The sequence below is a fragment of the Asterias amurensis genome, chromosome 8, assembly GCF_032118995.1.
Source record: "Asterias amurensis chromosome 8, ASM3211899v1".
NCBI lineage: Eukaryota > Metazoa > Echinodermata > Asteroidea > Forcipulatida > Asteriidae > Asterias > Asterias amurensis.
The window spans coordinates 21,705,668-21,731,975 of record NC_092655.1 but is presented as its reverse complement, the minus strand read 5'-3'; the positions used below and the strand labels follow the sequence as shown (position 1 = coordinate 21,731,975).

The 26,308-nt window shown below is 37.4% G+C and overlaps 1 protein-coding gene across 1 annotated transcript; it reads right to left on the bottom strand.

Annotated features, from left to right (window-relative positions):
- Positions 1 to 121: 121 nt before the first annotated feature.
- LOC139940387 (uncharacterized) lies at positions 122 to 7,130 on the bottom strand. The gene is made up of 4 exons (XM_071936609.1): positions 6,951 to 7,130; positions 3,427 to 3,555; positions 1,653 to 1,823; positions 122 to 316 (listed from the first exon to the last, which is right to left on the bottom strand). Exons 1-4 carry the CDS (start codon positions 7,128 to 7,130, stop codon positions 122 to 124), a joined length of 675 nt encoding a protein of 224 aa, XP_071792710.1.
- Positions 7,131 to 26,308: the final 19,178 nt, after the last annotated feature.

The window sequence follows — 26,308 nt, the reverse complement described above, 5'->3', positions numbered from 1 at the left end:
CGTGTTAGACCTTTATCGATTTTTACCTTGTTCCATGTTGTGTTGATCCTGTGGTAAAGGCACCAGACTCATCCAGTCTCGGTTTCAATTTTAGTTGATTGGATCAGGGTGAATATCCCTTCTAAACCGAACATGAATTTGAAAAACTGATTTCACTTAAGTCAGTGGTCGCGTCTGAAATGTAGCTAGTAATCTCCGGTACGATGAAATCCCTTATGTACGTTACTTCCCAGTCGCTATCTGGTCGAATATAGTCAACAGGGGGCGTTGTAATAAGCTGATCCAGTAATGCTGCGTCGAAATCGCATTGGGTTAACTGAGGAAGGGAGAAAAATGTAGAAACATTAGCGAGTTAAATTATAATAGTCTGATATAGATCTTTCAGAAAACTCTGCAAGACAAACTTTACTTGGTTTTCTTGAATATTGTTAAAGTGGAATCGTATTTATGTTTTTTAAAACGTGGAGCACAAATTAATGCTGTTAAATCTAATTATGTGATTATATCGGTGCAATTTTCTGTTGTTCTCTGTATTTTATAGTTTTATAACACTAAACAATACTTATAGCACAAAGTACACTATCAAATACGACTACATAAACATTGGTGTCGATCAGTGTTAACCTCGTGTCTACGTTGTCGTCCCCCTGTTCGTCAAGGTATGGTGTGGGGTTAGGGTGAGGGTGGAACGAGGTCTATTTAAAGGGAAGGTATACGTTTGGTACTTACTCAAAACAAATATTAACTTAAAAACTGACTTGTAACGAGCATTGGAGAGCTGTTGATAGTATAAAACATTGTGGAAAAACGACTCCCTCTGAAGTATCGTAGTTTTTGAAAAAGAGGTAATTTCTCACTGAAACAAAAAAGACTTATAGCTAGAAGTCTTTTATTCCTATCTGAAAGCACACAAATTCGTCCAACAAGGGTGTTTTTTCTTTCATCATTTTCTCACAACTTCGACAACCGATTGAGCCCTAATTTTCACAGGCTTGTTATTGTATGCTTATGATGGGATACACCAAGTGAGAACACTGGTCTTTACCAAACGTGTACAGTGCCTTTAAAGGCACACGGACACGTTTGGTAATTTTCAATGACTAGTGTTATACTCTCACATGTTTAAAATAACAAACCTGTACAAATTTGGGCTCAATGGACCCTTCCTATGCTAATTACATTCACGCATGCGTACAGACCCTGTTGGTTGGCAAACACCATAGAGTTGTGCACTAAACAGACGCGCAATCGCGTCTGCGTCACGCACCCATTAGCCGTGTACAAAACAGCGCGATGTTCCCTCATTATTTTTGCCAACCAAAATTTACATATTTCATGGGAAGGGTCTATTGATCAATGAATTTGCAAGAGACCAGTGAAAGAAGACACACCTTTGCTGCACATATTTTGTGTGCTTTCAGATGCCCAATAGAAACCTTCAGGCCTGAAGTCTTTTATTTATTTTTTCTTTCTTAAAAACCACGTTACCTCAGAGGCAGCCGTTTCTCACAAGGTTTTATACTATCAACAGATCTCCATTGCTCGTTACCAAGTAATTTTTTATGCTAACATTTATTTTGAGTAACTACCATTAGTGTCCGGTGCCTTTGACACTGGTGTGATTTATTAAAACAGTTGCATGGCATACTTACAATGAAGTGAACGGAGCACAGCAAATTTCCAAACGCATCTTTTGTTTTGTTGGTGTAGTAAATTATTTCAGTCTCACTACTTGACATCAACTTCAAGTCCTGAAGAACAATATCTAGAGTCCAGATGTAGCCCACAATGAGCTTAGCGTGCTCGTACATTAGTTGTGTTACCTGCACAAAATATTTCAAACACGAGAGGAGGTTAGCCCTATACATTCTTAAAGAGCCAATAAAGGATGATCTCAATATGTCAACTATTACCTTTTTATGGCCAAACAGACATCGCAGGTACCGGTTAATAACCATTTTACTCTCAAAATTTGCATTTAGTAATAAATAACTCGAGTAAAAAATGCACCCGGCGGCGCGGCTTTTTCAGCCGAGAGTCAAAAACGGCTTATCTATTATAATGACCATGGACGCCAGTGACGATTATCCCCTATTGGTTTTGTACACAGTTCTCCAGCTATGGCATTTCCACACCAAATAGCCGCCACTGACGTCACGATTCCTGTGTCGCACGGGCTTGTTTGACCCCACGTTTTTCAGAAATTTGGCTTGGAGCGTTCTGGAGAAACCCCCATTTTTACCATGTTTAACGTAAGGTAAGAGACTCGTTATATTTTTTATGTTTCCTGGATGGACTGCAGCTGTTAGAAAACTGTAATATCTATATATTTGAGATCATCCTTTATTGGCTATTTAAAGCCATTGTACACTTTCGGTACACAGTATAGTCCAAAGGACCACACTTCGTGTATCACAACTTGTATATAAAATAACAAACCAGTGAAAATTTAGGCTTAATCGGTCATCGGGGTCGGGAGAAAATAACGGGAAAACCCACTCTTGTTTCCGCACGTTTCGCCGTGTCATGACATGTGTTTAAAATAAATCCGTAACTCTCGATATCGAGAATTGATAAATGTTTTAATGTTTTCTCAAAAAGTAAAACATTTCATGGAATAATATTTCAAGAGAAGTCTTTCACCATTACCTTCTGTAAACCCTGTAAAATTGTTTGTAAATCTGTGAACTTTTTTTTTTCTGTTCGGAAGTGTCCAATGGCTTTAACGTGTGAAACACAACGTAAAGAGAAAACAGTACTATAAGCAAACATTAGCAGGTAATTAAGAATACATCAGTTGCGATTGTTTGTCTGTTTGTTTTTTTAATAAAGAAGAGTGGATCTATTTTAATAAGGGTACTGTTTTCTATCGGTGCTTGTTGTGCAACTACTCAGTGTGACAAGGGCATGATTTATGTTTGATGTTTTCCTTCTGCAATTCGATATTTGCATTGAACGCTTGCGCTTTGTTGTGGTTGAGTTGAGCATCAATCATAGGGCTGCATTAATCTATAAGCACAACACAATTTCACTATACCAGCATTGGGTTAACAGCAAATTTGTGATTGCTTTCCTGCTTTTTTTTGTTAAGCAGATCCTTTGTGAGCAGCTATGTTAAAGGCAGCCCTGTGCTTCCGATCAGCAGAGTATGGGTTCGAGTCCCAGTCTTGATACTTCTGTCCTTAAATAACATTTACTGCGTCCTTCGGACGGGACATAAAGCTGTAGGCCCCGTGCGTTGCGTACATAACCCTGCAGTAAGGTGTTTTCCCCGGTGTTTCTGGTATGCGTCTCATCGCCCTGTAAAACCTAACAAGCTCATATGGGTCTTGTAATAAATTAACATGAGTGTTAATATTAACAAGCGATTGGAGACGTCTGTAAACTAATAATTCATTACAACAATTATGTTTAACCTGCACTTACGTTGTTTTGACGTAAATCGCTTCTCCACGATATAGTAAAGTTTGATGTGTCTGGTATGACGTCATCATAGTAGCCAATGAAGCTGCTGCTGGCAGTTCCAGGTGTTGTTTGTTCTGGAAATCTGTCATTCTGTTGGAACCAGAATCAAAATCAAGAATTGTGGATTTAACTTTTTGAAATAAAAGTATTCGATCATAAACTGTTTTTGTCGATTCAAAGGGTCTTGAGTCTCTTGTATAGAGAAAGTCGAAGGATTAGTCGAGGCCCAGAGTGAAATTGGGCAGAGGATAGGATTTTGGTGGTGAACTCTTGATTTAGAAATGATGTCACACAGAAGTAATATAAGATTTGTGACCTCATTACCTAGATGATGTAATGGTCAACAGGGGAGCAATGGTCAGTGTACTTGAGAACCTTAAAGCCTATAGGAATGTGAGTGGTGGTTTTGCAATATTTGAGATATGGATATGGGCCAACTGTTACCGGTATAAACAACTATTGAGGATTTCTGGAGTTAATACAGTCGAAAATATTCCTTTACAATAGTTCATTATGATAATATAATATTGGGCTGAAGTCAGGTTGAGAAGACCAGCGGCTTACACTACTGCGAGATTGGTAACCGATATATCGGTAAATTTATGTACTTATTTCCTCAAAACCTCAAAAAATGGAGAAGATAAAAACATTAATGAATAAAATTGCATCAAATTTACAGTATAAGGGACATCTAAATACATAAAGCCAGGAGAGAACAAAAGATGAGTCAAACTAAATAAATAGATGTTCAATTGTGACTTTAAGATGCCAAGGATGCGTGGCAAACGCTTGGATGCGCACACGGGACCTCTAATTAGTATAGGCAGCTAACCGAATTGGTAGATCGCTCGACTTTTGGGTCCCCGGTTCGATTCCGGGGCCGGGATGTCAAATTTATTTTTAGCTTTGACATTCTGAAAAGTTATTGGGGACGGAAATTTATTAGTAAGATTTTTCCTGGGTTTATCTGTGACTCTAGTTGGTCCAGCGGAAGAATACTGTTATTACTATTACAAAGTAAACAAGCTTCAAGAGGTGGGTTTTTCTCAGAGTTGCGGTTCAATGAATCACACACAGTGGTTTTTGGTTTGCAATTTTTTTTTGGACAGATATGACAGTTATCACTTTTACATCGCCAGCCCCAACACCTTTGAAACCCTTTTCTTTTAAAAACTCAGATAGTTCCTTTTATGACAAATATTGTTTAGTGAAACGAAAGCTTTTGTTGAACTATTGAACTATTAATTGTTGTCATTGTTTTTGTGATTTTAAGTATTGATTCTGTCAAAACTTTCCCCAACTTTCCATTTTCTTTTAAAGTCTCAATTCAACCAAGACGGACTCTATTTATTGTCAAGTAATCTGTTTTGAAATCAACATTCAGTAATTAAGGACTGGCTAAACATTCAACAATAATTGCAGTTTTTAAACACGAACATCACTGAAATGTGTGCATCGAAAGTTGATTGCTACATTGAAAGTGAACAATAGCAGTGCAAACTAACGTAAGCTGCATTTCAGTTCATTTGAAATAACTTTTGAAAAGGTAGTACAGCCAAATATTAATAAATGATACCTGTAAATGGCGGTTATCCGCTGTTGGGTGTCAATAAATAATAAATAAATAAAAATAAGATAAGTCATAAAAAGTTATTATCTTATGCACGCCTATAAGTGGTCGCTACATCCGCGGCTGTAATGCGTTGTGTGTGTGTAACTTCACCCCCAAATCACCCATTTCACATTTAAAAGTATTTCCTATGGCCTATACAGAGAGTCTAATTATTAGACTTGCATAAATCCCCACACCAAAACTAGCTTAAAACATTCATTACCGGCAACCGTTGGGGCCAGGTTTGTGTGAAGTAGGCGTGGCTTACAGTAGCTACGTCACACTTACGACTAGGGATCTATTTCATAAAGATATACCTAACTTATGACTAGTCATATATTGGAGTTATTAAAAACTTAAAGGGACGTTGATTGGTATCAAAACCCGTTTAAATGTCTACATTCGAGTTGAACTTGAAGGTGTCACGTTCAGACTCGACGTGCGCAAAAAAAAACACCTCTAAACTTAAAAATACCATTCAAGGACAGATTCCTGGACTAGTTTCACTTGACACACGTCTGTGTGAGATCTACGTTTTTTGTAAACTCAATATTATGACTATGGTTGGGTACTTCCTTTGTTTGATCCCATTCACATTTCACGTCTAGGGGAAATCCCCGGACATAAATGGAAGGCAAACCACAACGAAATCTTAATGACCTCATCGTCGTCATATATACAAACTACAGTTGGGCTTATATTGTGCCTACTTTCTATTAAAGTTAGCCTTTTCTTTTGTTGAGCAGTAACCCGTTGTATAAAGTTACTATGTTTGGCCATTGTGGTTTGTTGGGTTTGCAGACGAAAGGGGAAGTAGGCCTATCGAATAATCTACGTCAAAACAGCGTACTGATGGGTAAATTGTGCGGTACTATAGCTATTGTTTCTAAGTTACGCGAGAATTACCCATTTCAATGGAGAAGAAACGACTCGAGACACTAAATTTACAAATGGCATGCTTGCATCACTAGATGTTTGGTATTCTGTTTACAACTGCAGCCAAAAAAGAATATGCATAAATATCGTGTATATAATATGCAGGGTGCGTGCAGTGTGAAAGCAAAAGGAGAACCTTTGTTTCCCCTTTGTAACTGGTGTAGCAAGCAGCATTGCACTGTTGACTAATATACGGAGCTTCGAGTGGCGCAATTGTGTGGGGGAAATGTACAGAGTTTCCTTTTATGTTTATATGAGCGTAGTCATTGTCGTGTTACATCATAGTAAGCAAACTATACGAAAACCTTAGCTTCGTATTCAAGCTGTAAATATCTAAGAACAAAAAAACACTTCCAGCTCCAACTATGTTAAAACAGCTTGATAAAATACCGCATCCAAAACAACGTATTATGTTGACATTTAAGGAAGGTACGTTTGGCAATCACTTTTAAAAATTAATGGTGATAAAAACTTTTGGTTTGAAGCCTACAGAAGCTTTCAATGGTATAACGCACTTCGAGAAAGACTTCACTTCGAAGTAAATGCGGTTACGTAAACAGACAGATTTGAAGCCCAACAACTTGGACCTGAGACGCATTTCGGCAGTAAGTTGAGTTATTTTCCTCAACGGTGAACCGGACCCTACTTCGAAGGGGACACATTATTTGTGACAAAGACTATTCACTGAAGAAACTGCACCACCTTAACACAGTGCTCAAAGAGAATGGAACGGACCGAACAAACAAGTTCCTTTCCGAACACAGCTCTCAGAATCCAAATAATTATATGACCATTGCGGTCCTTCCGTCCTCACACAGTTAAACTGTCGATTCGTTAAAAACGTAAGTAAATTAGTTCAACATGAAAATTACTGTCTATCCAAACTGAAAGACAACATGAATATTGATGTCTGAGAAAAAACTTATCGTATACTTACGAAGACGTCGAATAAAAGTTCTCGTCCTCTGTCAACTCTGGCGACATCCGACGACAAAGTGTCCTCCGTACTCGCAGTTATAGACAGTGATTGCTCCGAGATTGATCCAATCTCGACAGGGGGACAGAGAGGCTCCGGGACGGCGGTTGACACTGACGATGTGACGGTAGTTTGGGACATTATGGATGTTATCGGGACAGGGTTCGCTCTGCCCAGTGCAAAGAGAACTAAAGCTGTAGGGGGAAAAACACAGAGAATAAGTATGTTAAATTTGCATCTAGTTACCAGGCAATCTCGGTGGTCTAGTTGGTAAGACACTGCTCTAAAATTGCAAGGGTCGTGTGTTCGAATCCAACGCGAGTAATACATGTGATATTTTTTTCACACGACTCGGGAAAGTACTGAGTATACAGCGCTAATGCACATCGGTGTATGGGTAAAAAAAAAGGAAAATAAGTACACAGTAATTGGAATGGGTGCACTAGACCAAAACGAGTTTTGAACCCAAAATGTCTGCAAATTTTAAAGGTTAGGTTTGTAAGCCCGTTTGTCCAGTCAAATGCCTTTGTTCTCGGAACTTTTCAAAACAAACATAACTTCACGTATTTGAATTACTAAGCCAGCAGTGGGACTGACGGTTATAGGCCAACAACCTAAGCAAAGACTAGGCCTACTACAGTTCTGGGATTTTTCTTTGTAGTGATACAAATACGTAGTGGTCCCCCGCTGTGACACTTCACACAACCATTGCTTCGTCCTTCGGATGGGACGTAAAGCCGTTGGTCCCATGTGTTGTGTAAACGCATGTAAAAGAACCCAGTGCACTTATCGAAAAGAGAAGGGGTTCGCCCGGGTATTTCTGGCTGGATTGGCAGCATATTGCACCACAGCACCTTGTAAACCATTACATGGTGCTTAATTAGGTCTTATATCTCAAAATTCGCCCCACTCCTTGCAGTAATAATACCTGGTGCTTTGTATCCTTTGGCAAAAGGCGCATTATAAATACGGTTATTATTATTATTATTATTAAACATACAAAAGTTGTCACAATTCTCGCGCTTAAAAATGTCGTTGATTAGTTCTTTTATCTTATTGCTATCAATGATGCGTTTTGATAATTCATGAAAACAAAGTTTGCAAAAAACTTGTCCGTTCTTTATGTGTATATATCCCGAGTATCTTATTAAAGATTGACAGTATTGCTGTATCAAATTGAGGTTTTGAGTGCATAATGCATCTTTCTTTTTGTTCAACAAATTTGATTAACTATCTGCAACTTTGTTACTAACACAAAGTATATTAAAGTTTGTCAGTCGAACAGACCCACATTCAGAAAGCGAACATCATCAAAGATATTCACCACAGTTGTTATATGTGGGATAAGAATAAAATAATATGTTCAAATTCCTACATATTGAAAACATAATACAACATAATAGTTTGTACAAAATACATCATAAGCCCTAACAATTTTCTAACAAATATTGTCATCAAAATTGGACGTCCTGCATTAAAATAACTACTCACCCAGTACAAGCGTTCTGAAATACATTTTCCTGAAGTTTACAATAATATTCAAAGCTAATTCCTTGGTGATGTTGATTCGATTGTGTGATACTTAATGCTTAGTGCTTAATGCTTAAATCTTAGCTAGTGACCTTTATATACTGCTTCTGTAAGCATTGCGAAAGCTCATCGTGGGATGTAATTAAAAATAGACATCAAAATATCGAAGAAGCTATATTGGACTTACGTAATACGTTTCTACGCTTCACCTTGTACACGTTGTCACCCGGAAATAGCTCCATACGGGAAAAGTTATTGTTGTTTGAGTTATTACCAATGGAAAAGATGAGACGCAACTAATCCATACGGAAGAATGAGTTTGTGACGGCGGGAGGCTAGATGGGTGTCAATATTGGGACCTATAGAATGAAAGGATACACGAAGACAAAGACGGGTGTGGTCTATGATTCTGATCAACTTGACGGCTTTTTCATCGAATCATCTATACTCAGCAATAGTGGAAGTTGACACTATCAGACAAGAACCGAAACTAACAAAGGACCAATAGTAGGTGAGTTAATTACCGCAATCGATCATTATTTCATCTGTACGTTGGTTCCTCGTTTCCGATTTTAGCGTGTTTTCATTTTGTATTATTTATTTGGTTAAACTTTGTAACCAAAACCCCCTTCCTCATAATCCCATGTATGTTTTCTTTCTCCGCACGGTTGGTTTCATGATACACACCAAATGCACCTCGTCGAATATTTCCATGTCATAATCTATTACGTCGAATAGAAACAAATGATTTATCAAATTGAGAACCAATCTGCTCTCTATCGTCGACAACAAACAGCAATAACACATCAATGTGAGACATTTTCTCATACCCCTATTTTTAACAAAATAATCACAAGTGCAACATAACCCGTGAAATTACTTTAAACATGTGTCATGGGGTCGATTTCACAAAGAGTTAGGACTAGTCCTAACTTAAGAATAGTCCTAGGAGATATAAGAAACATGTGGCTAGTCCTAAGTTAGGATGAGTAATTCTTCCTAACTCGGTAGGCCCCTTATTTATTTGTAACACCATAATTGTTCTGCAAAATTACAAAATCGAAATTGGAAAATGCGACCTTTGATTATACCAACCGGGCTCAATTCCTTAGAGCTTCTTACAAAAAGGAACTTGCACAACCAAATCATACTTCCTAGAATATGGTAACCAACTTAAACACCATTCCACCCTGTACCATTTGTAAATGGTATCCTGCTTTATGTTTGCTTGGTAGAAAACTGTTTGGCAATTTTTGGAAGTGGGCTCTGCTGGCACTGGCCTTTGTATTCATTAACAAGAAAATCTGATTTATTTTAATATACAACAACTTTTAGGTGGTAAAAAGCTATTCTTATAATATAATACCAAAAGTTACCAATTAAATATGATTTCTCGAAAATGATTAAATTCAGACGAAAATGTTTCTTACTATAATGTAAGTGCGCTGAAAGTTAAAGTCTACAGCTATTGTCAGTTGTTTTATTTAATATCTACAATTAATTTCGTTAAATTAAAAGAACTTTGTTGATTTTTATTTTACTCATAAGAATATTACAGAATTTGTAAGAAAAAACCTCGTCTTTTGAGACCATAGATGTACATAAAACCTACACGGTCTAATGATGATGATAGTAAAAAAAACATTCCTTGAAGAATTTCTGTCTGAAATGTCATATATATTTAATGATAAGTAAATAAAACTAATTTCCGTCTGGAGTTTATCGCTCAGTAAGCGTTTTGTTCCTTTTTTTAAATCGATGTCATGCAAAATGTGCAATCGGTTTTTCACTATTTTCTCGTGACCCAGATGGGCAATCGATCTCAAACTTCCTCAGGTTTGTCAGTTTATGTTTATGGTGGATTACATAAAGTGCTTACACTGCCAGCAACTGTTTTGTTAGCAAACAACCAATCATGTAATGTTCTCACGAAAGGGAAAGCATCTGAAGCAAACAGTGGATGTTTTTACGCCGATTGTTAAAGCTGACAAACACAAGTGTGAGTTTGTTTTCAAAGAAACCAATTAATAAATCTCTTCAGGAAATAAAAGTTTACCAAAAAATGACGCTAGTTTTTAGACAGAGCCTGGTATACAGTAGCGCGATCCAGTGAATAATAAAAACTTCCATGCGGGAACGGCAAGCAAAATAACATTGGACGGAACGAAGAGGTTGAAGTACTTGACAATGATGTGGGTTTTTTTTTTTATTGGATGTGTTTTCGTAAATGGAAAAAGGTTAATGCTGGGGTCAATAGATTAACGATACAGTTCAAATTACTGGAGGAAAAATTGAGTAGAAAAGAAATTGGAAACGATTATTTGTAGTCTTATATTAATTGCAAAAAAAAAAATGACTATTTTTAATTTCGATAGAAAATACAGTGGTTGGTGTGCAAATCTTAATCATTTGGGTCATGTTAAACACTTTACAGGTAACCAGTTCCAGGCAAGTTCAAAGAAGAGAATCCATTCACATTTTAATGTTCTCGTATTTTTCTTTGAGACCGTATGACAATGTTTGAAAAAAGACTTGTGCCCCACCAAAGTGGTCCCGTAGCATGCACTGCAGTTGGTTGTCTCCAAGTTGACGGGAAAAGTTACCTCGTGTCACAAGGCCCTAATAATGATGATAACGTCATGAATAAAAATATACCTCCTCTATAGTTTCACACAATTCGGATATAAGATTGCAATTGTCATTTATATGTTGTATTGCTATTGATAGCCGAACGCATCTTGGATGACTGCATGACTTGTACTTTATCTTAAAGACACTGGACACTATTGGTAATTGTCAAAGACCAGTATTCTCACTTGGTGTATCTCAACATAAGCATAACATAACAAACTTGTGAAAATTTGGACTCAGTTAGTCAATGGAGTTGCAAGAGAATATGACAACAAAAAACCTTGTTGAACAAATTTGTGTGATTTCAGATGCCTTAATAAAAGGCTCCAGGCCTTAGGTCTTTTATTATTTGAGTGAGAAATTACCTCTTTCTCACTATACGTTGCTTCATTAGGGAACCGTTTATCACAATGTGTTATACTATCAACAGCTCTCCATTGCTCAATAATAAGTAAGTTTTTGTGCTGACTATTATTTTGAGTACCAATAGTGACCGGTGCCTTTAATTTGAGTCCCCTCTCGTTCTATAAGCTACTTATTACTTAATGAGTGCATGCTGTCTGGTAGTAAACCACAGCGCGCTGAATGACATTCTCAGGTTTAGTTTCGTATATTACTTTGACTGAATGCAAAATGATATAGCATATTCTGCACTTTACGAGTTATGCACTTTACGAGTTAACTTTGTTTACCTCAGTGCCATGCTTATGTGGGTGTGTATAGTCTAGAAATAAAGGAGCATACTGTTTACGTATGTTATTTAGAATAGACATTAATGTTTAGTTGGGGTTTTTTTTTTCTTTTTTTGGGGGGGGGGGTAGAAATTTCATCATTTTTCAGATTGTGTATTCAAATTACGGATATTCTTTCTGCTTCGCATTTCTCAAAAGCGTGACCAATTGAAATTAAATTAGTTAGTTTAATTTTCTGAAGGATTAAAACGATTCTAACATTCCCAAAATCAGAGGTATACTTTGCATTTAGGCAGCTCTATGAAATTGGGTGCAGTAACTAACAGCCAGCTTGCATCATTTATCTATTAAAGGCACCGGCCACGTAGGGCAGTCTTCTCACTTGGTGTTTCTCAACATTATGCATAAAATAACAAACCTGTGAAAATTTGGGCTCAATTGGTCATCGAAGTTGCGAGAGAATAATGAAAGAAAAAACACATGTTTTGCATTACTTTGTGTGCTTTCAGATGCCTAATAAAAGGCTTCAGGCCTGAAGTCTTTTATTATTTGAGTGAGATCTAACTCTTTCTCAAAAACTACGTTACTTCAGAGGGAGCCGTTTCTCACAATGTTTTAAACTATATCAACAGCTAGCTCTTCATTGCTCGTTTATACCACGTAAGTTTTTAGGCAAACAATTATTTTGAGTAATTACCAAAAGTGTCAATGCCTTTAAAAAATGAGTTTTAGGTCTAAACTTATCGTGTACGTACACAATAACTTATCGTGTACGTACACGATAAGAGCGATATTTTGTTTACCCAATGTGTCGGCAATACGCTTCCGTTAGCGCCTACTCTCTGTGGTTATCGAAAAATTGTAGGGAAAATATTACACTCCTTCATATGAGGTAATTAATAATTAGTAATTACCTCAGGTATTGCATAGTTAATGACATCATAACAGTATCCAGACCACTATACAACTATCCCCTTATCCATTCAACTTTTACAACATTTTCGAGAAAAAAACAACCACATGATCTCAGTTTTCTGTGGTAAAGTTTGATCAGCAAAGGCTACTACTTCCCCATCATTGTCACATGACATCCTAAACAAACCGCAGAACACCCAACAGTTTGGGGATGCCCACCTATTTCGCTTTCGTCTCCGCGCTTCGATGACATCATTAAAGTCACTGGAAACTAATGGTAGTGTTACTCAAAATAATTGTTAGCATAAAAAAACTAAATGAGCAATAGAGAGCTGTTGATTGTATAAAACATTATGAGAAACAGCTCCCTCTAAAGTAACGTAGTTTTTTAAAAAAGAGGTAATATCTCACTCAAATAATAAAATACTTCAGCTGAATCCGTTTTGTTATGCACCTGAAAGCACAAAAGGTTGCAACAAGGGTGTTTTCTTTCTCTTGCAAATTTGATGACAATTCTTTTTGAGCCCAAAATTTCACAAGTTTGTAATTTTGTGCTTATGTTGGACACACTTGGTGAGAATACTGGTCTTCGACGATGTTACTAAACGTGTCAAGTGCCCTGTGGCATGTAAAACTCTAACTTAAATGTTTGCTTTTACAGATAGGTGCATCTTGGTGTGAGAACGTTCACTCAGAGACAAAACTGAAAGACGGATCTGGACGGGCTCAGACGGGTTCAAAATGGTGCTCCAAAACTTTGAGCCTGCTCAATTTTTGGGCGACCATCCCATCCTGCAATAAGCCATTTGCGAGTTAGAGTGAATAATGTCTGGTGCAATGACTTGCTTGATCATAATGTATTGCTTACATTTATTTCCCCATACCATTTGAGACAGTTGCTATGTCAAATGATCCGGGCAAGCTTTTGGCCTAGTTAAAGAGACGATGAAAACCCAGACACAGTTCTGAATGGATGTGTATGGCACAATGGTACCAGGGTTTGCTCATCTGGAGGTTGCTATACAAAGGCTTGCCCCGAATCAGGTGCCATAGCAACTGTCTCGATAGTCTGAGGAATTCAAATTGAAGTGGTAAATTGTGACTAAGCACGTCACTGTACCAGACATTATTCAGATCTCACTCGTAAATGGCTTATTAGACGGAGTAGCAACGTACTTAAAAAGAGAAGGACATAATACGAACGTAACTGCAGTACTTGGATCGTACTATGGACGTGCTAGACGTGGTGCGGTCGTAACAATTTCTTCCCGTTTTATACACAGACATACGTAACTCACAACTAAAATTAAACTGACTAGGGTCACTTTATAGACATTTTCCGACCGAAGCTATAATAATCGTCGCCAGACAATACCCGTCTTACGGTTTTTGAGGACGAGTTCGAGAACTAGTTTGGTGTCTATTAGGTCACTAACGGGATAACCTGCTACAAACGGACCCGTTCTGTGTGCTTACGTACATCCAAAATGACGCCCGACCGCACCGCGTCTAGCACGTCCCTAGAACACTCCAAATACAGAAATTCCGTTCATAGTACGTCCTTATACGTTGTCACTCCGTAATGCAGGACGGGATGGTCGCCCGAAAATTTTGAGCAGGCTCAAAGTTCTGGACCACCATTCCGATCAAACCCATCCGAGCCCGTCCATGAAGCTCTTCATACGGAAAATTAAGCCAAACAATGCTTACTTATCTCTAACACAATGGCAAATATTCCTCCGTTTTGTAGGCGTTAGGATTCCAGACTTAATCAGGAAAGTGTTGTCCTTTTCCGTATAACGTAGCACTGAACAGAAATTTTGTTTCGAAGCAGGGATCCCAACTAAGTGTTGATTTCATTGAATAAACGTTGAACATGAGAGGGCGCCCAACTCCAAGGCCATAGACCTCATCGCAAATACCAATGCGCAAGCGCAGACTGTTGAATGAGGTGCATGTGGGATATATATGAATCAAATTTGTAATCAGCTAGACCACAATGCACCTAATTCCAAGCTTTACGCGCGCGCCCCAGTATTTGCGAAAAGGTCTATAGACCTTATCGCAAATACTGCGGCGCGCGCGTAAAGCTTGGAATTAGGTGCATTGTGGTCTTGCTGGTATCCAAATTTGATCCATATATATCCCACAATGCACCTCATTCAACAGTCTGCGCTTGCGCATTGGTATTTGCGAGACCTTATCGCAAATACTCGGTACGCGCACAACAGACGTGGAATGAGGTGCATGCTGGTCTAGCTAGCGATCAAATTTGGGTACTAGCAAGACCAGCATGCACCTAATTCGTTAGTTTGCGCTTGCGCAATGGTATTTGCGAAACGGTCTATGCTTCCACCAACATAATTCAATGGAGGCCGGTAGGAAATTAGGGCCGTTGTGGCACTGGTTGTGGCACTGGTTGACTGGGAGACTCTGTGGTCCTGTGTACACACACACATACTTCTTATAGCGCCCTCTTCTGAAACATCCTCCTTCAGCCCACTAATCTACGGCGGACAGATTTCCGTTGGACACCGTGTCCAAATCTGTGGCTTTGGCTACGGCTCATGGGCGTCAATCAGGGAGGGGGCGGGGGGACACAGAGGGACATGTGTGGGTCCCCCCCCCCCCCATTTTTTAGAGTGGGGGACACAATATCAAATTCCCCCCCCCCCATCCTTTTGACCACATTTTTGTCATGAAGCCCAAGTTTTGCACTGTGTAAGACCAAACCCTGTGTCACACCATGGGCATTAATCCTGGGGGCAAAGAATGACACAACTTTTTGAAAGGGTGGGGGACACTATATCAAATGTCCCCCTTAAAATTGGCCCCAGAGAGCATCTAAAATGCAAAATTTTTACCGGGCCCTTAAGCGGGCCCGGACCCATGCCATAAAGGTTTCACACTCGCGTGCTCACTATCTTGACAGATTTGCCCCCTAAAACTGTTGGCATAGATCCGCACCTGAAGATGCTGTTAACCCAAAAGGTTCCACTGCTGCTCACATTTTAAAGGCTTTTTTGTTCTGTTCCCTTCTGTAAACCTCTTATTGGCCTAAGATTGTACATAGAGCATCTAGAATGCCAAATTTCCCCCGACCCTTAAGCGGGCCCGGACCCATGCAATAAAGGTTTCTTACTCGCGTGCTCACTATCATGACAGATTTGCCCCCTAAAACTTGGTTCATAGATCCGCACATGAAGATGCTGTTAACCCAGAAGGTTCTACTGCTGCTCACATTTTAAAGGTTTCTGTCTATTCCATTCTTTTTGCCTAAGAATGCAAAATTTTCCCGGGCCCTTATAGGCGGATCCCAGGACCCCTAGCTGGACCCCAGGCCGTATAAGGCTTCGCGTTCAGCTTTTTAGCAGGTTCCATCTTTTATAGATGTGCCACACCCAACAACCTGGTAATCTGGTAGTGAAACCCAGTTAGACCCACTGAGCGGGTTTCCAGTATAACTATTCAAAAAAATTCATTGACAAATATTTTTATGAAATCATCGCGATCTTCTTGAATTTTATTTTCTGATCAAGTTAGTTACGACACTTGCCGAAGTACTGGACATTGTCGTTGGTTTACATCTGTACCTTCATATTCTCTGTGTTTGAATGCTTAAAGCCATTTGACCCTTTCGGTAAACAGTATTGTCCAAGTCCCACACTTCGTGTATCGCAACTTATATATAAAATAACAAACCTGTGAAAATTTAGGCTCAATCGGTCATCGGAGTCGAGAGAAAATAATGAGAAAACCCACTCTTGTTTCCGCGCGTTTCGCCGTGTCATGACATGTGTTTAAAATAAATCCGTAATTCTCGCTAACGAGAATTTGTATTGTTTTAATTGTTTTTTTTTCAAGAGAAGTCTTTCACCATTACCTTCTGTAAACCCTGTAAATTATTTGTTAATCTGTGAACTTTTTTTTTTCTGTACCGAAAGTGTATAATGGCTTTAAAGGGAAAGTATACCCTTGATTTTGGGAACCGTTCGATTGTTTTTATAAATTGAGATATATTAAACAACTAAACCTGTGAAAACTTCATTTCAAATGGGGGTCGCGTTTTTGCTACGCTGAAAATCCGGATTCCAACTTTTGGGGATAGAAACTGATATCTTTTTCCAGTATAACCACATTTCTTTAAAGTAAAATAATTCTCAAAATGCTTACTTCTATCGAAAGTTGCATAGCCCCTTACTTATTATAATAGTAAATTAATAACCTTTCCTTCATTAATTTGAGGAAGTTGGTTCTCACGGTCTATGAATTTCCGGTCAGATTTTTCTGTGTTGCTTCACCTGGGGTGCGTTCCACTCGCGCAAACGACTCGCAACTGTTCGCGCAAACGTTTTTTATCTTTTGAACGATTGGCGCTTATACGCGATGACAATATGGCGGCGCCCTAAAATGAAGATGGCGCGCACCATACGTAGTTTTTTTTTTTTACTTTGTTTTTTGCTGCAATAGTCCTCTTTTTGACATCATTACATCAATTAATGAACTTTTTATTCCAAATCTGCATTATCATCCACTGAAAATACAATGTAATTATGTTTGTGACAAAGAAATAATACGGTATGCTTGTCCGTCATTTTAAAAACCACTCGCAAACACCTCAGAAGTATGTTCGCCTAAAGTTGCCAACGTTCGCCAACGGTGGCGGCGAACAACTCGTTCCACTTGAAATTGTTGGCGAACGTGCGCAACTGTTGGCAACGTTTGCGCGAGTGGAACGCACCCCTGTCATCTAGTGTTAAGAAGAGTTTTCAAGTCTTGTTGCGTGATCATTTTTTGTAACCCACAAAACACCTATTTAATTATACCTAAAGCATTTCAACACATCTCAGTTTCCCTTTCGAGTATACCACTGATTTCCAAGTTTAAATACCAGATGCGGTTTTTTTTCAACAGTTTATATCCCAAACTATACGTTTTTTTAGTTTTCAGTTGCGTGTTCAATTGTTATTATTGAGCCTACCTTACCTTCAAACTACCTCAAATCGAAACTTGGGTGTATGTGTTTTTGTTGCTTGACTTCCCACATAAAAAGCAACTGATTCTTTAGGATAATAAAATTAACAACATGTTACTAAGTTTAGATAAAGTGGTCACGTAACAATCACAATATCTTGACGTTTTACCTCATGTATTACATCTTCCGAGACGTTAAAGGAACACGTTGCCTTGGATTGGTCGAGTTGGTCTTTGAAAATCGTTCTATAACCGTTTGTTGTAAAATGTATATGGTTAGAAAGATACTGTAAAAGAAGAATACAATGATCTACACAAATATGCCTTGAAATTGCGTGGTTTTCTTGTTACCCTGTCGACTAACACGGTCGGCCATTTATGGGAGTCAAAATTTTGACTCCCATAAATGGCCGACCGTGATAGTTCGCGACGTAAAAGGAAAACCGTGCAGTTTCGAGTGATACTTGTGTGGATCATTATATTCTACTTTTAAAACATCTTTCTAACCATATGCATTTCATAACAAACGGTTTCAAACGCTTTTAATAGACCAACTCGTCCGATCCAAGGCAACGTGTTCCTTTAACTCTCAAATCTACAGGGTAGTGCATCCTTTAACTTATCGAACAAACTATGAACCGAAACTCACTTTGTTTATAGCGACCAAAATGCTTCAATTTGTTTCTATTTGAATATATTTAGATGGGACTTCAGGTGTGCCATAATTGTGAAGGTATGATTTGCCAAAATTGAGTAGTTTGATTGAAACACGATTGATTTAGCTAATGTTTTCAATAAAACCATACTTTTTAAAGTGGTTCAAAGTTGAAGTGTTGACATATTCCTTTCTTATTAATTTGGTGTGCGAGCTATTCGTATTTTTAGTGGCGTTGGATATCTGGGTCGTAGGTCCGGCGTTTCTAAAAACCTCTGAGGAAGCACGATCGTGTATTGTCTCAGCAAATCACTAATTGTTTCATAACTCTCTAAATTAATTTATTTTACCCCATCCTTTGCAACTATAAGTCGCATTCATTTGCATTTTACATCACTAACAATGCTGCTACAAATTGTTTTGATGAGACTATTACAATTATAGTAACTTTAACTACACATCACGATGTTTTAAAGGGAATTACTTTTGGTTATAATAATAGCAATCAAAACATTGGTAGAAGCGTATACAGCAGCTTTCAAAAGTATAAAGCAATTTGAGAACACTTCGAAGAAATGTGGTTATATAAAAAAGGTATCAGCTTTTATGTCCCAAAACTTGAATCTGCGAAGAATTGCTGGATTGTGTATTCCTAATAATGTTATGGATTATTCTTCCCGTGGACTATTCGCTCCAGATTTTCGGCGATATCTTAAAATTGCGACCACTTTTTGAAACTAAACGCTCTCAACTAAAAGTTTGATTTGTATACATCTACATTTAGGATTGAAATAATCCTATAACGGTTACTAAAAACAAACTTTAATTGCCTTTAAAGGCAGTGGACACTATTGGTAAAATCAAAGACCAGTCTTCTCACTTGGCGGTATCTCAACATATGCATAAAATAACAAACCTGTGAAAATTTGAGCTCAATTGGTCGTCGAAGTTGCGAGATAATTATGAAAGAAAAAACCCACGAAGTTGTGTGCTTTTAGATGGTTGATTTCGAGGCCTCAAGTTCTAAATCTGAGGTCTCGAAATCAATTTCGTGGAAAATTACTACCTTCTCTAAAACTACGTTACTTCAGAGGGAGCCGTATCTCACAATGTTTTATACTATCAACCTCTCCCCATTACTCGTTACCAAGTAATGTTATATGCTTATAATTATTTTGAGTAATTACCAATAGTGTTCACTGCCTTTAATTTAATGCGACGTGTATGGGTAGACAGATATATATATTCTTCAGGTCTATCATCGGTGCAAATTGAACATCATTGCCTTATAGGCATCCCAAATAATGTACATTTGTTTTGCAATGGTAAAATATGTAATGATGATATGCAATTTGTGTACTTTCGTGACAGTTTTGAAATAAACGTAGGTCTACATAATAGTGAAACTATTACAAGAATTCCCGAATAAAACATCTTTAACCACAACCATGTACTAGAGCTCATATTTTACCTTTTTAAAATTGACTATTTTGTTATGCACACCAAAATTTCTCGGTGTGTAATTTTGCCATGTATTAATTGAATCTATCTGGAATGAAGTCTGTGTCCAAATTAGCGGCTCTGGCTACTGGCTATGACTAGATTGCATCACTTTATCAATAACTATAGCCGTGAATCGTAGCTGGATACGGCCATATACCACAACATTCGCATTATTGCAACACTTTGATTTCCGGCATATGAAAAAGGAAACAAGATAAAACCTTCCGAAGTCCATTCGTCGTACCCCCGAAGACCCCCCCCCCCCCGTAACCACCTACCTGTCAGTGAAAACCCTACTTATAATAACATCAGTGGATTGGAACCAATGTGAACCAACATTGCACAATAGCAGTGCATGCCCCTTTGATCTTAATCCGCGATTGCTGAATTAAATCACAATGCAATCTGTGCTCCATCACACAGGTATTGGGGTATACTAAAGGTAAATATTATTGTCAACGTGTGTTTTTATAGGTCAAAATCAGACTCAAATTTTTCTGAATATGCATTAAACATTCATGTGCAGTCAGTGAACAACTATGTGACAATAATGGGTGCCTGTATGATGGTGTTGTTGTTGTTGTTGTTGTTGTGGCTGCTGTTGTTTTGTTGCGTTGGTAGGTGTTTTGGGAGAAATCTTGCTAAAAAAAAAGATTCATTCATTAAATAGTCTGAAAATTGCTACCGAAACAATATTTTGAAGCAATAATTTTCGAAAACCATTTTCTCCCCAGTTTAAAAAAAAAAACCCAGATTTTACGAAATATGATTTTTCTTTCAACAAGGCCAACAATTTTTAATATATAATAAACTCAAGTTATTTGTTCACAACAATGCACATGTTCTATAAATACGGAAACATTTCACAAAAGACTATTCATTTTAGGAACAAGTGATACAAAAATCTATATCCCCTTTTCTTTTAAGCTTGGTTTTGATTTGCGCATGGAGTGTCAGCTCAATGTTTTGAGGAACAAGGGATTTAAATAATCTTTCCGCTTATTTAAACTATTACCACTCAATCCACCCAAAAGTATATTTTGATCAGCTTTCGGTGCACGGTGTGCGTATTTCCCTTCGATATAATGATGCCATAATAGTTTGAAGTACAAAATGGGCAAATTGTTTTCCAAACAAAATGTGTAAATCAAAAGGCAACTAAAAATATTTTAAGGAATTATTTGCATCAGTTTCTAATAACATGTTTCCTCCAACAATATTGCATGAAGAAAAACAGCATTGTTTTAATATCGCAAAAACAAGTTGTTGCTATTACATTAACAGAGTGAGCTTGTATTGTTTAACTAACTTTCTCTAAGTCCGCCTATAAAACCGAAAAATACACAAGGTCATGCATAATTCATAATGCGCAATACCGGATTGGGTGGTAAATATGAATTATTCAATGATCTGTGACGGCAGGTATGAAATGCATTCATGCGTATTGAATGCCACTGTGTATTTACCTGTAGACGGAGTTTCCCTGGGACTAGTATGAGTCATGACGTAGTCCTAAACCACACCGGCGAGTTACCTGTAATACCAGGCTGAGCTTTAGGTCTCCCAGCAAATTATGTAATCACACATGTGCCTTTTTTGACGTGCACTACGAAATGGTAATTATTTCAAATACATTCTATCTTTGATTTAAGTTCTATTTTAGGTTAGAATTATGTGATGGGTTTTAAAATAAGTTGTTGAACTAATTATTTAGGATTATTATAAATACCGGTAAGTGGTTTGAGTAAAGAGCATTCGCCTTAAGAACTTCATCCGCAAAGCCTTGATTACTTTGCTCTGTTAAGATTTTCTAAGAGAGCGACGATTTGATTTTATGAAGATGGCTGGATACCTTAAGTTCGCGATTTTACTGAGTGCAGGTATGTAGGCTATAGTTATACTTAATATATTAAGTTTTGAGAGCCTGAAGTTAAATACATATTTTCTTTACCTTCCAAGGTAAGGTTTGCCAATCCTCGCAAGTATATATTCGTATTTAAATATTGTTATTTTTGTAGTATAACCGTCGTATCAAAAACCGCATACTCCGGTTAAGAGATTTATATAAATCTTTATTAAATCACCAAACTTCAATTTCAGACGTAGGCTATTTGTATTCAGCAATTCATCGGCAATTGCAATCAAGCATTTACAACTACTAACCTGTGCACTTTTGGCTAGAACTCAAAATAATTGTTATCATAAAAAACTTACTTGGTAACGAGCAATGGAGAGCTGTTGAAAGTAAAAAAACATTGTGAGAAAACGGCTGCCTTTCCTCTAAAGTAACGTAGTTTTTTTAGAAAGAGGCATAATTTCTCACTCAAATATTAAAAGACTTCAGGCCTGAAGCCTTTTTTAGGCATCTGAAAGCACACATTATGTGCAACAATTCATGGTTTCTTTCATTTATCTCTTGCAATTTCGATGCCAATTGAGTCAACATTTTCACAAAGTTGTTATTTATACATTTCGCGATACACCAAGTGGGAATACTGGTCTTTGACATTAGGTATCCAGTGTCTTTAAAAGAAAGTATCAAATTTTCAATTTATTTTGTTGTTTTATTTCAACAGTAGTTGGAGTTAGTTTCTGTGCACCAACCCCGTCACCACTGCACCGTACCCTGCAGTTATACAGGTCTATCAACATGGAGATGAGGGAACTTCGAGCTATCCACAAGCTAACTTACGACAGCTACGTAAGTTTCTAAATCTCAAACTATTCCTTTTCATGACGGAAAAATGAAAACACATGCGACAATGGTGGGGACCGACACTTTGAAATTGTGTACTTTTTCAATCAGTTTACGTTTCTGTAATGGAGCAGTCTCCCGACACATCTTCGCTCAGAAACATCACTTTCAGATGTTCAAGAAAGGCCTCAAATATCACCTTTTCACTCAATGATGCCGTGTCCATTTGCTTCCCTTTCCTTAATTTCCTTATTGTTCTAGTGTCATGTGTTTCATCAAGCCGCTGTGATCTAAATGAATAGCGGTACAAAAATTCCTTTGCTGTATTGTATATTGTATTGTATTTCTGCAGAAATAGTTTGGTATTTTGAATCCGCGTCTTATTATTTTAACAAGTTCACCCATATCATTTTGTTTGTTCAGTGGGATTTCAAGTTCAAACTCAGTTTTGTGATCCGTTCATTTTCCAATGGATATAGAGCCCCTATAAAAGTGATGAAAAGCCCAAGTCCCTCAATTTTAAACGATGTAGAACGCCACTGTGTTTGATACTCTACACGTGCATTTTTTGCCAGAATTTGAAAACCTTATGACGTCACATTTTAAGAATACGGTACACACTTTTTTTATACAGAAACATTCCATCCCATTTCTGAATTCTGATGATATTCAATCCTAATGGTATTGAATCTAAGCAATCTTTAAATTCAAAATTCCACCAACATATTCCAGTGAGATACCCAAATGTCTTTATTTTCCCGTTTAAACTTTCAAAGAGCCGTGAGCCCAGATTGCGTAATCAACAGTTTGTTCTCATTTCAACTTCGCCTTTTAGCTGAAATACAACCACAGTGTCCTTTGTCCACTGTTTGTGCCTGTGAAATGGTCTCTTTCATTCACATTTTTTTGTGACGATATTGACATTGATCAAAACGAAACAAGGTCAACGTACCGTGTCTTTTGTTAAAGAACGTTCAGCTCACAAACCAACCTGGCTGGTGTAGTTTTAAAGTTGTATGGTTAGATTTGTGTCTGAAAACCCTCAAATTTTTAACTTTTCTCGAAACGAATTTGACATACAAACTTTCGCCTGTACGACGGAAAACGCAATAAATATACGAGCAACTTGTTTGATAAACGTTTTACTGTCTGTATTCCGCCCAAAACAAATTGTTGTGTTTAATTAATTACAAATTTTCTTATAATCTATATTCTTTGTTTTGTTTTTGTTTTTCAACAGAAACTGAGTCGATTTGATCCGGACATGATGGTCCCAAACTACGATGTAGACGGAATGCCCAGCCTCAGTAACATCTCTAACGCCGACAGATTTTTCATGACTGTAAGTGTTTTGGTTATCTTCTTCTTATATGGCAACTCATTTTTGCCTTTTCAAACTGTAGAATTTAGGCTCGATTTTTATTATAGGATATTATTTTTTTAATAATGTTTACACCTTAATTGTGATTCTATAGGTGACTTAGAAGATGAGATATTGGTAAATAATGGTTTTTAAATGGCGGCCATCATGGAAATCCAAGATGGCCGCCATAATACGTCTTGGGTAATTGGTTCCCATCTAAAATGCAATGCTTAGGTAATAATGACCATGTGGAAAAAATTGTGAATTTTTGTCCGGTATGCAACAACTATCTTGTATCTGCCTGACTTTTATTTTATAAATATAAATCGTCAATAATCATTTTTTTTACCAGTAATTGAACAAACTTAATCTGGTCGGCACTGAAGAGTGTGAAGAAAGATCGTAAAAATTAATCGCATACATTCGATCTCGCCATTTACTAAACGATTCCCCCCCCCCTTTTTTCTAAACAGGAGAAGGATTTACTGACATTGCACAGTGCCAATCTGAGAGCATTTCAACAACTGATATTTTTCGTCAAAATTGACGAAAACTTGTCCGCCGCAGTCCCCGACTTTGGTCCTCAGTTTGCCGTTATTGAGGCTCGGCTCTCCCGCGTAGGAGCTTGCATCTTGGCAGTGGTAAGTGATTACAAAATACCAACATATTATTCAGTTTGGGAAAGGAAACTAATGTTTAAAGTGTTATATCTATGTGTATGTTTTGCTTTCTATTAGAAGAAACACAAATTTTGTAAACTGTTTCCAACATTCGTGTTTGACTCTTCCGTTGGTATTGGCTATTACAGATATCATCGCACATTTTGGAAATCCAATGGTTGCAGAATACAAATTTAATGTTGAGACATGTCCATAAACAAACCAAGAGAAAGTCGTGGGAATTGTCGTGACACGCAAATATACCAAGCAAGCAAACAAGAAGACTAAAAGTTTATTATCAGATTGAATGCGCAGAAAGGTGGAAATTAGACAGTGTTTTACAAAGAGTATGTATTTCTTATTTTGTTTGTGTATTAATTTATGACTTTTGTTTTATTCAAAGATGGGCCATTTGGACTTTTTGCAAGACGGCGTCCCAGAAAACGCTCCAGCCAGCATGGGACCACAGAGTAACTCTGCACTGCGCAACATCAGGGATCTGTTTGTGCTCCAAGAGATGCACTCGTATATAGCCATCGCTGAATACGATCTGAACAGGAGGATGGCCGTGCACCAGACTCAAGCTGCTGCTGACCAATAGGAGACAACTTCCAATCTGACGACATGAACTTCCAACCAATGGGCATTGCGTGGGCGGGACTTATTCAAATAAGGCCGTAAGCCCTGCTACTATAAAGATTTTGTTTAACTTAATGACAGTACTCTTTCATATATTTATATTTATTGATATACGAAATAATTTATCATATTCTATTTATTTATTTATTTTGATATGGTTTTATACTCAGATATTTTGTATTTAAAGACAATATTCAAGTTATAAAAATGTACTTATGTTGTTGAATTCTATGAAATTCTTCTAACGTAAACAAAAACAATTGACGGTAAGAGTGTTAGTCAAGTTTTATTGACGTATCTGAAGATAAAAATGTGTTTTTATCCGACTGTTGATATAAATATCGTTGATATAAAATGTGTTTAAGTCACAGGTTGTACTGTGAGTTAATATGTTCTTTTTCAAAAAGAACACACAATAGCGCGAATCGTGCCCAAAAATATTTTTAAATTTATATAATAATCAATGTATATGTTTTTTATCTTTAATGTATAAGTTTCAGTAATAACTTTTGTTTCAACTGGTCTAGAGTTGGATAAGCAAAGTTATGCCGAGACTTTGGAACGCTAGATGATGGCAGAAGAATAACCAGGTAAAAATGTAGTTCTGAGCATGCGCACATTACCAGGAAATATGGTTTTTGCCTTGTCTGCTGCCACTTATAGTGTCCAAAAAGTCCAAAATTGTAATTGTATTTATTGCATTGGTGTTTTCTTTTAAAGAGTAGGTCTTAAAAGAACAATTGTATTCATTTTTTGTGCAACAGCCGTTGGTCCATCTTCAGTCCACTTTTATATAGCAGCTTATAAGCACGTAACCATAAAACAATGTGCTTACCTGATAAAAGGTTACCATCCAAAGTACCAAGCCATATAGGTATGGTTTGCAACTGGTTTCCTGCTGATGTTCTACTATCTTGCTTAACGAATCCTGAAGGAATCATACGGCTGTTACATGTGGGGTGTCCCAAATCAACAATTGGATTTAATTTTAATTTTATATAACTGCTGTTTCTGAGTTAATTTGTGCAGTTTTCCTTCTTTATCATCATTATGTCTCTCACAC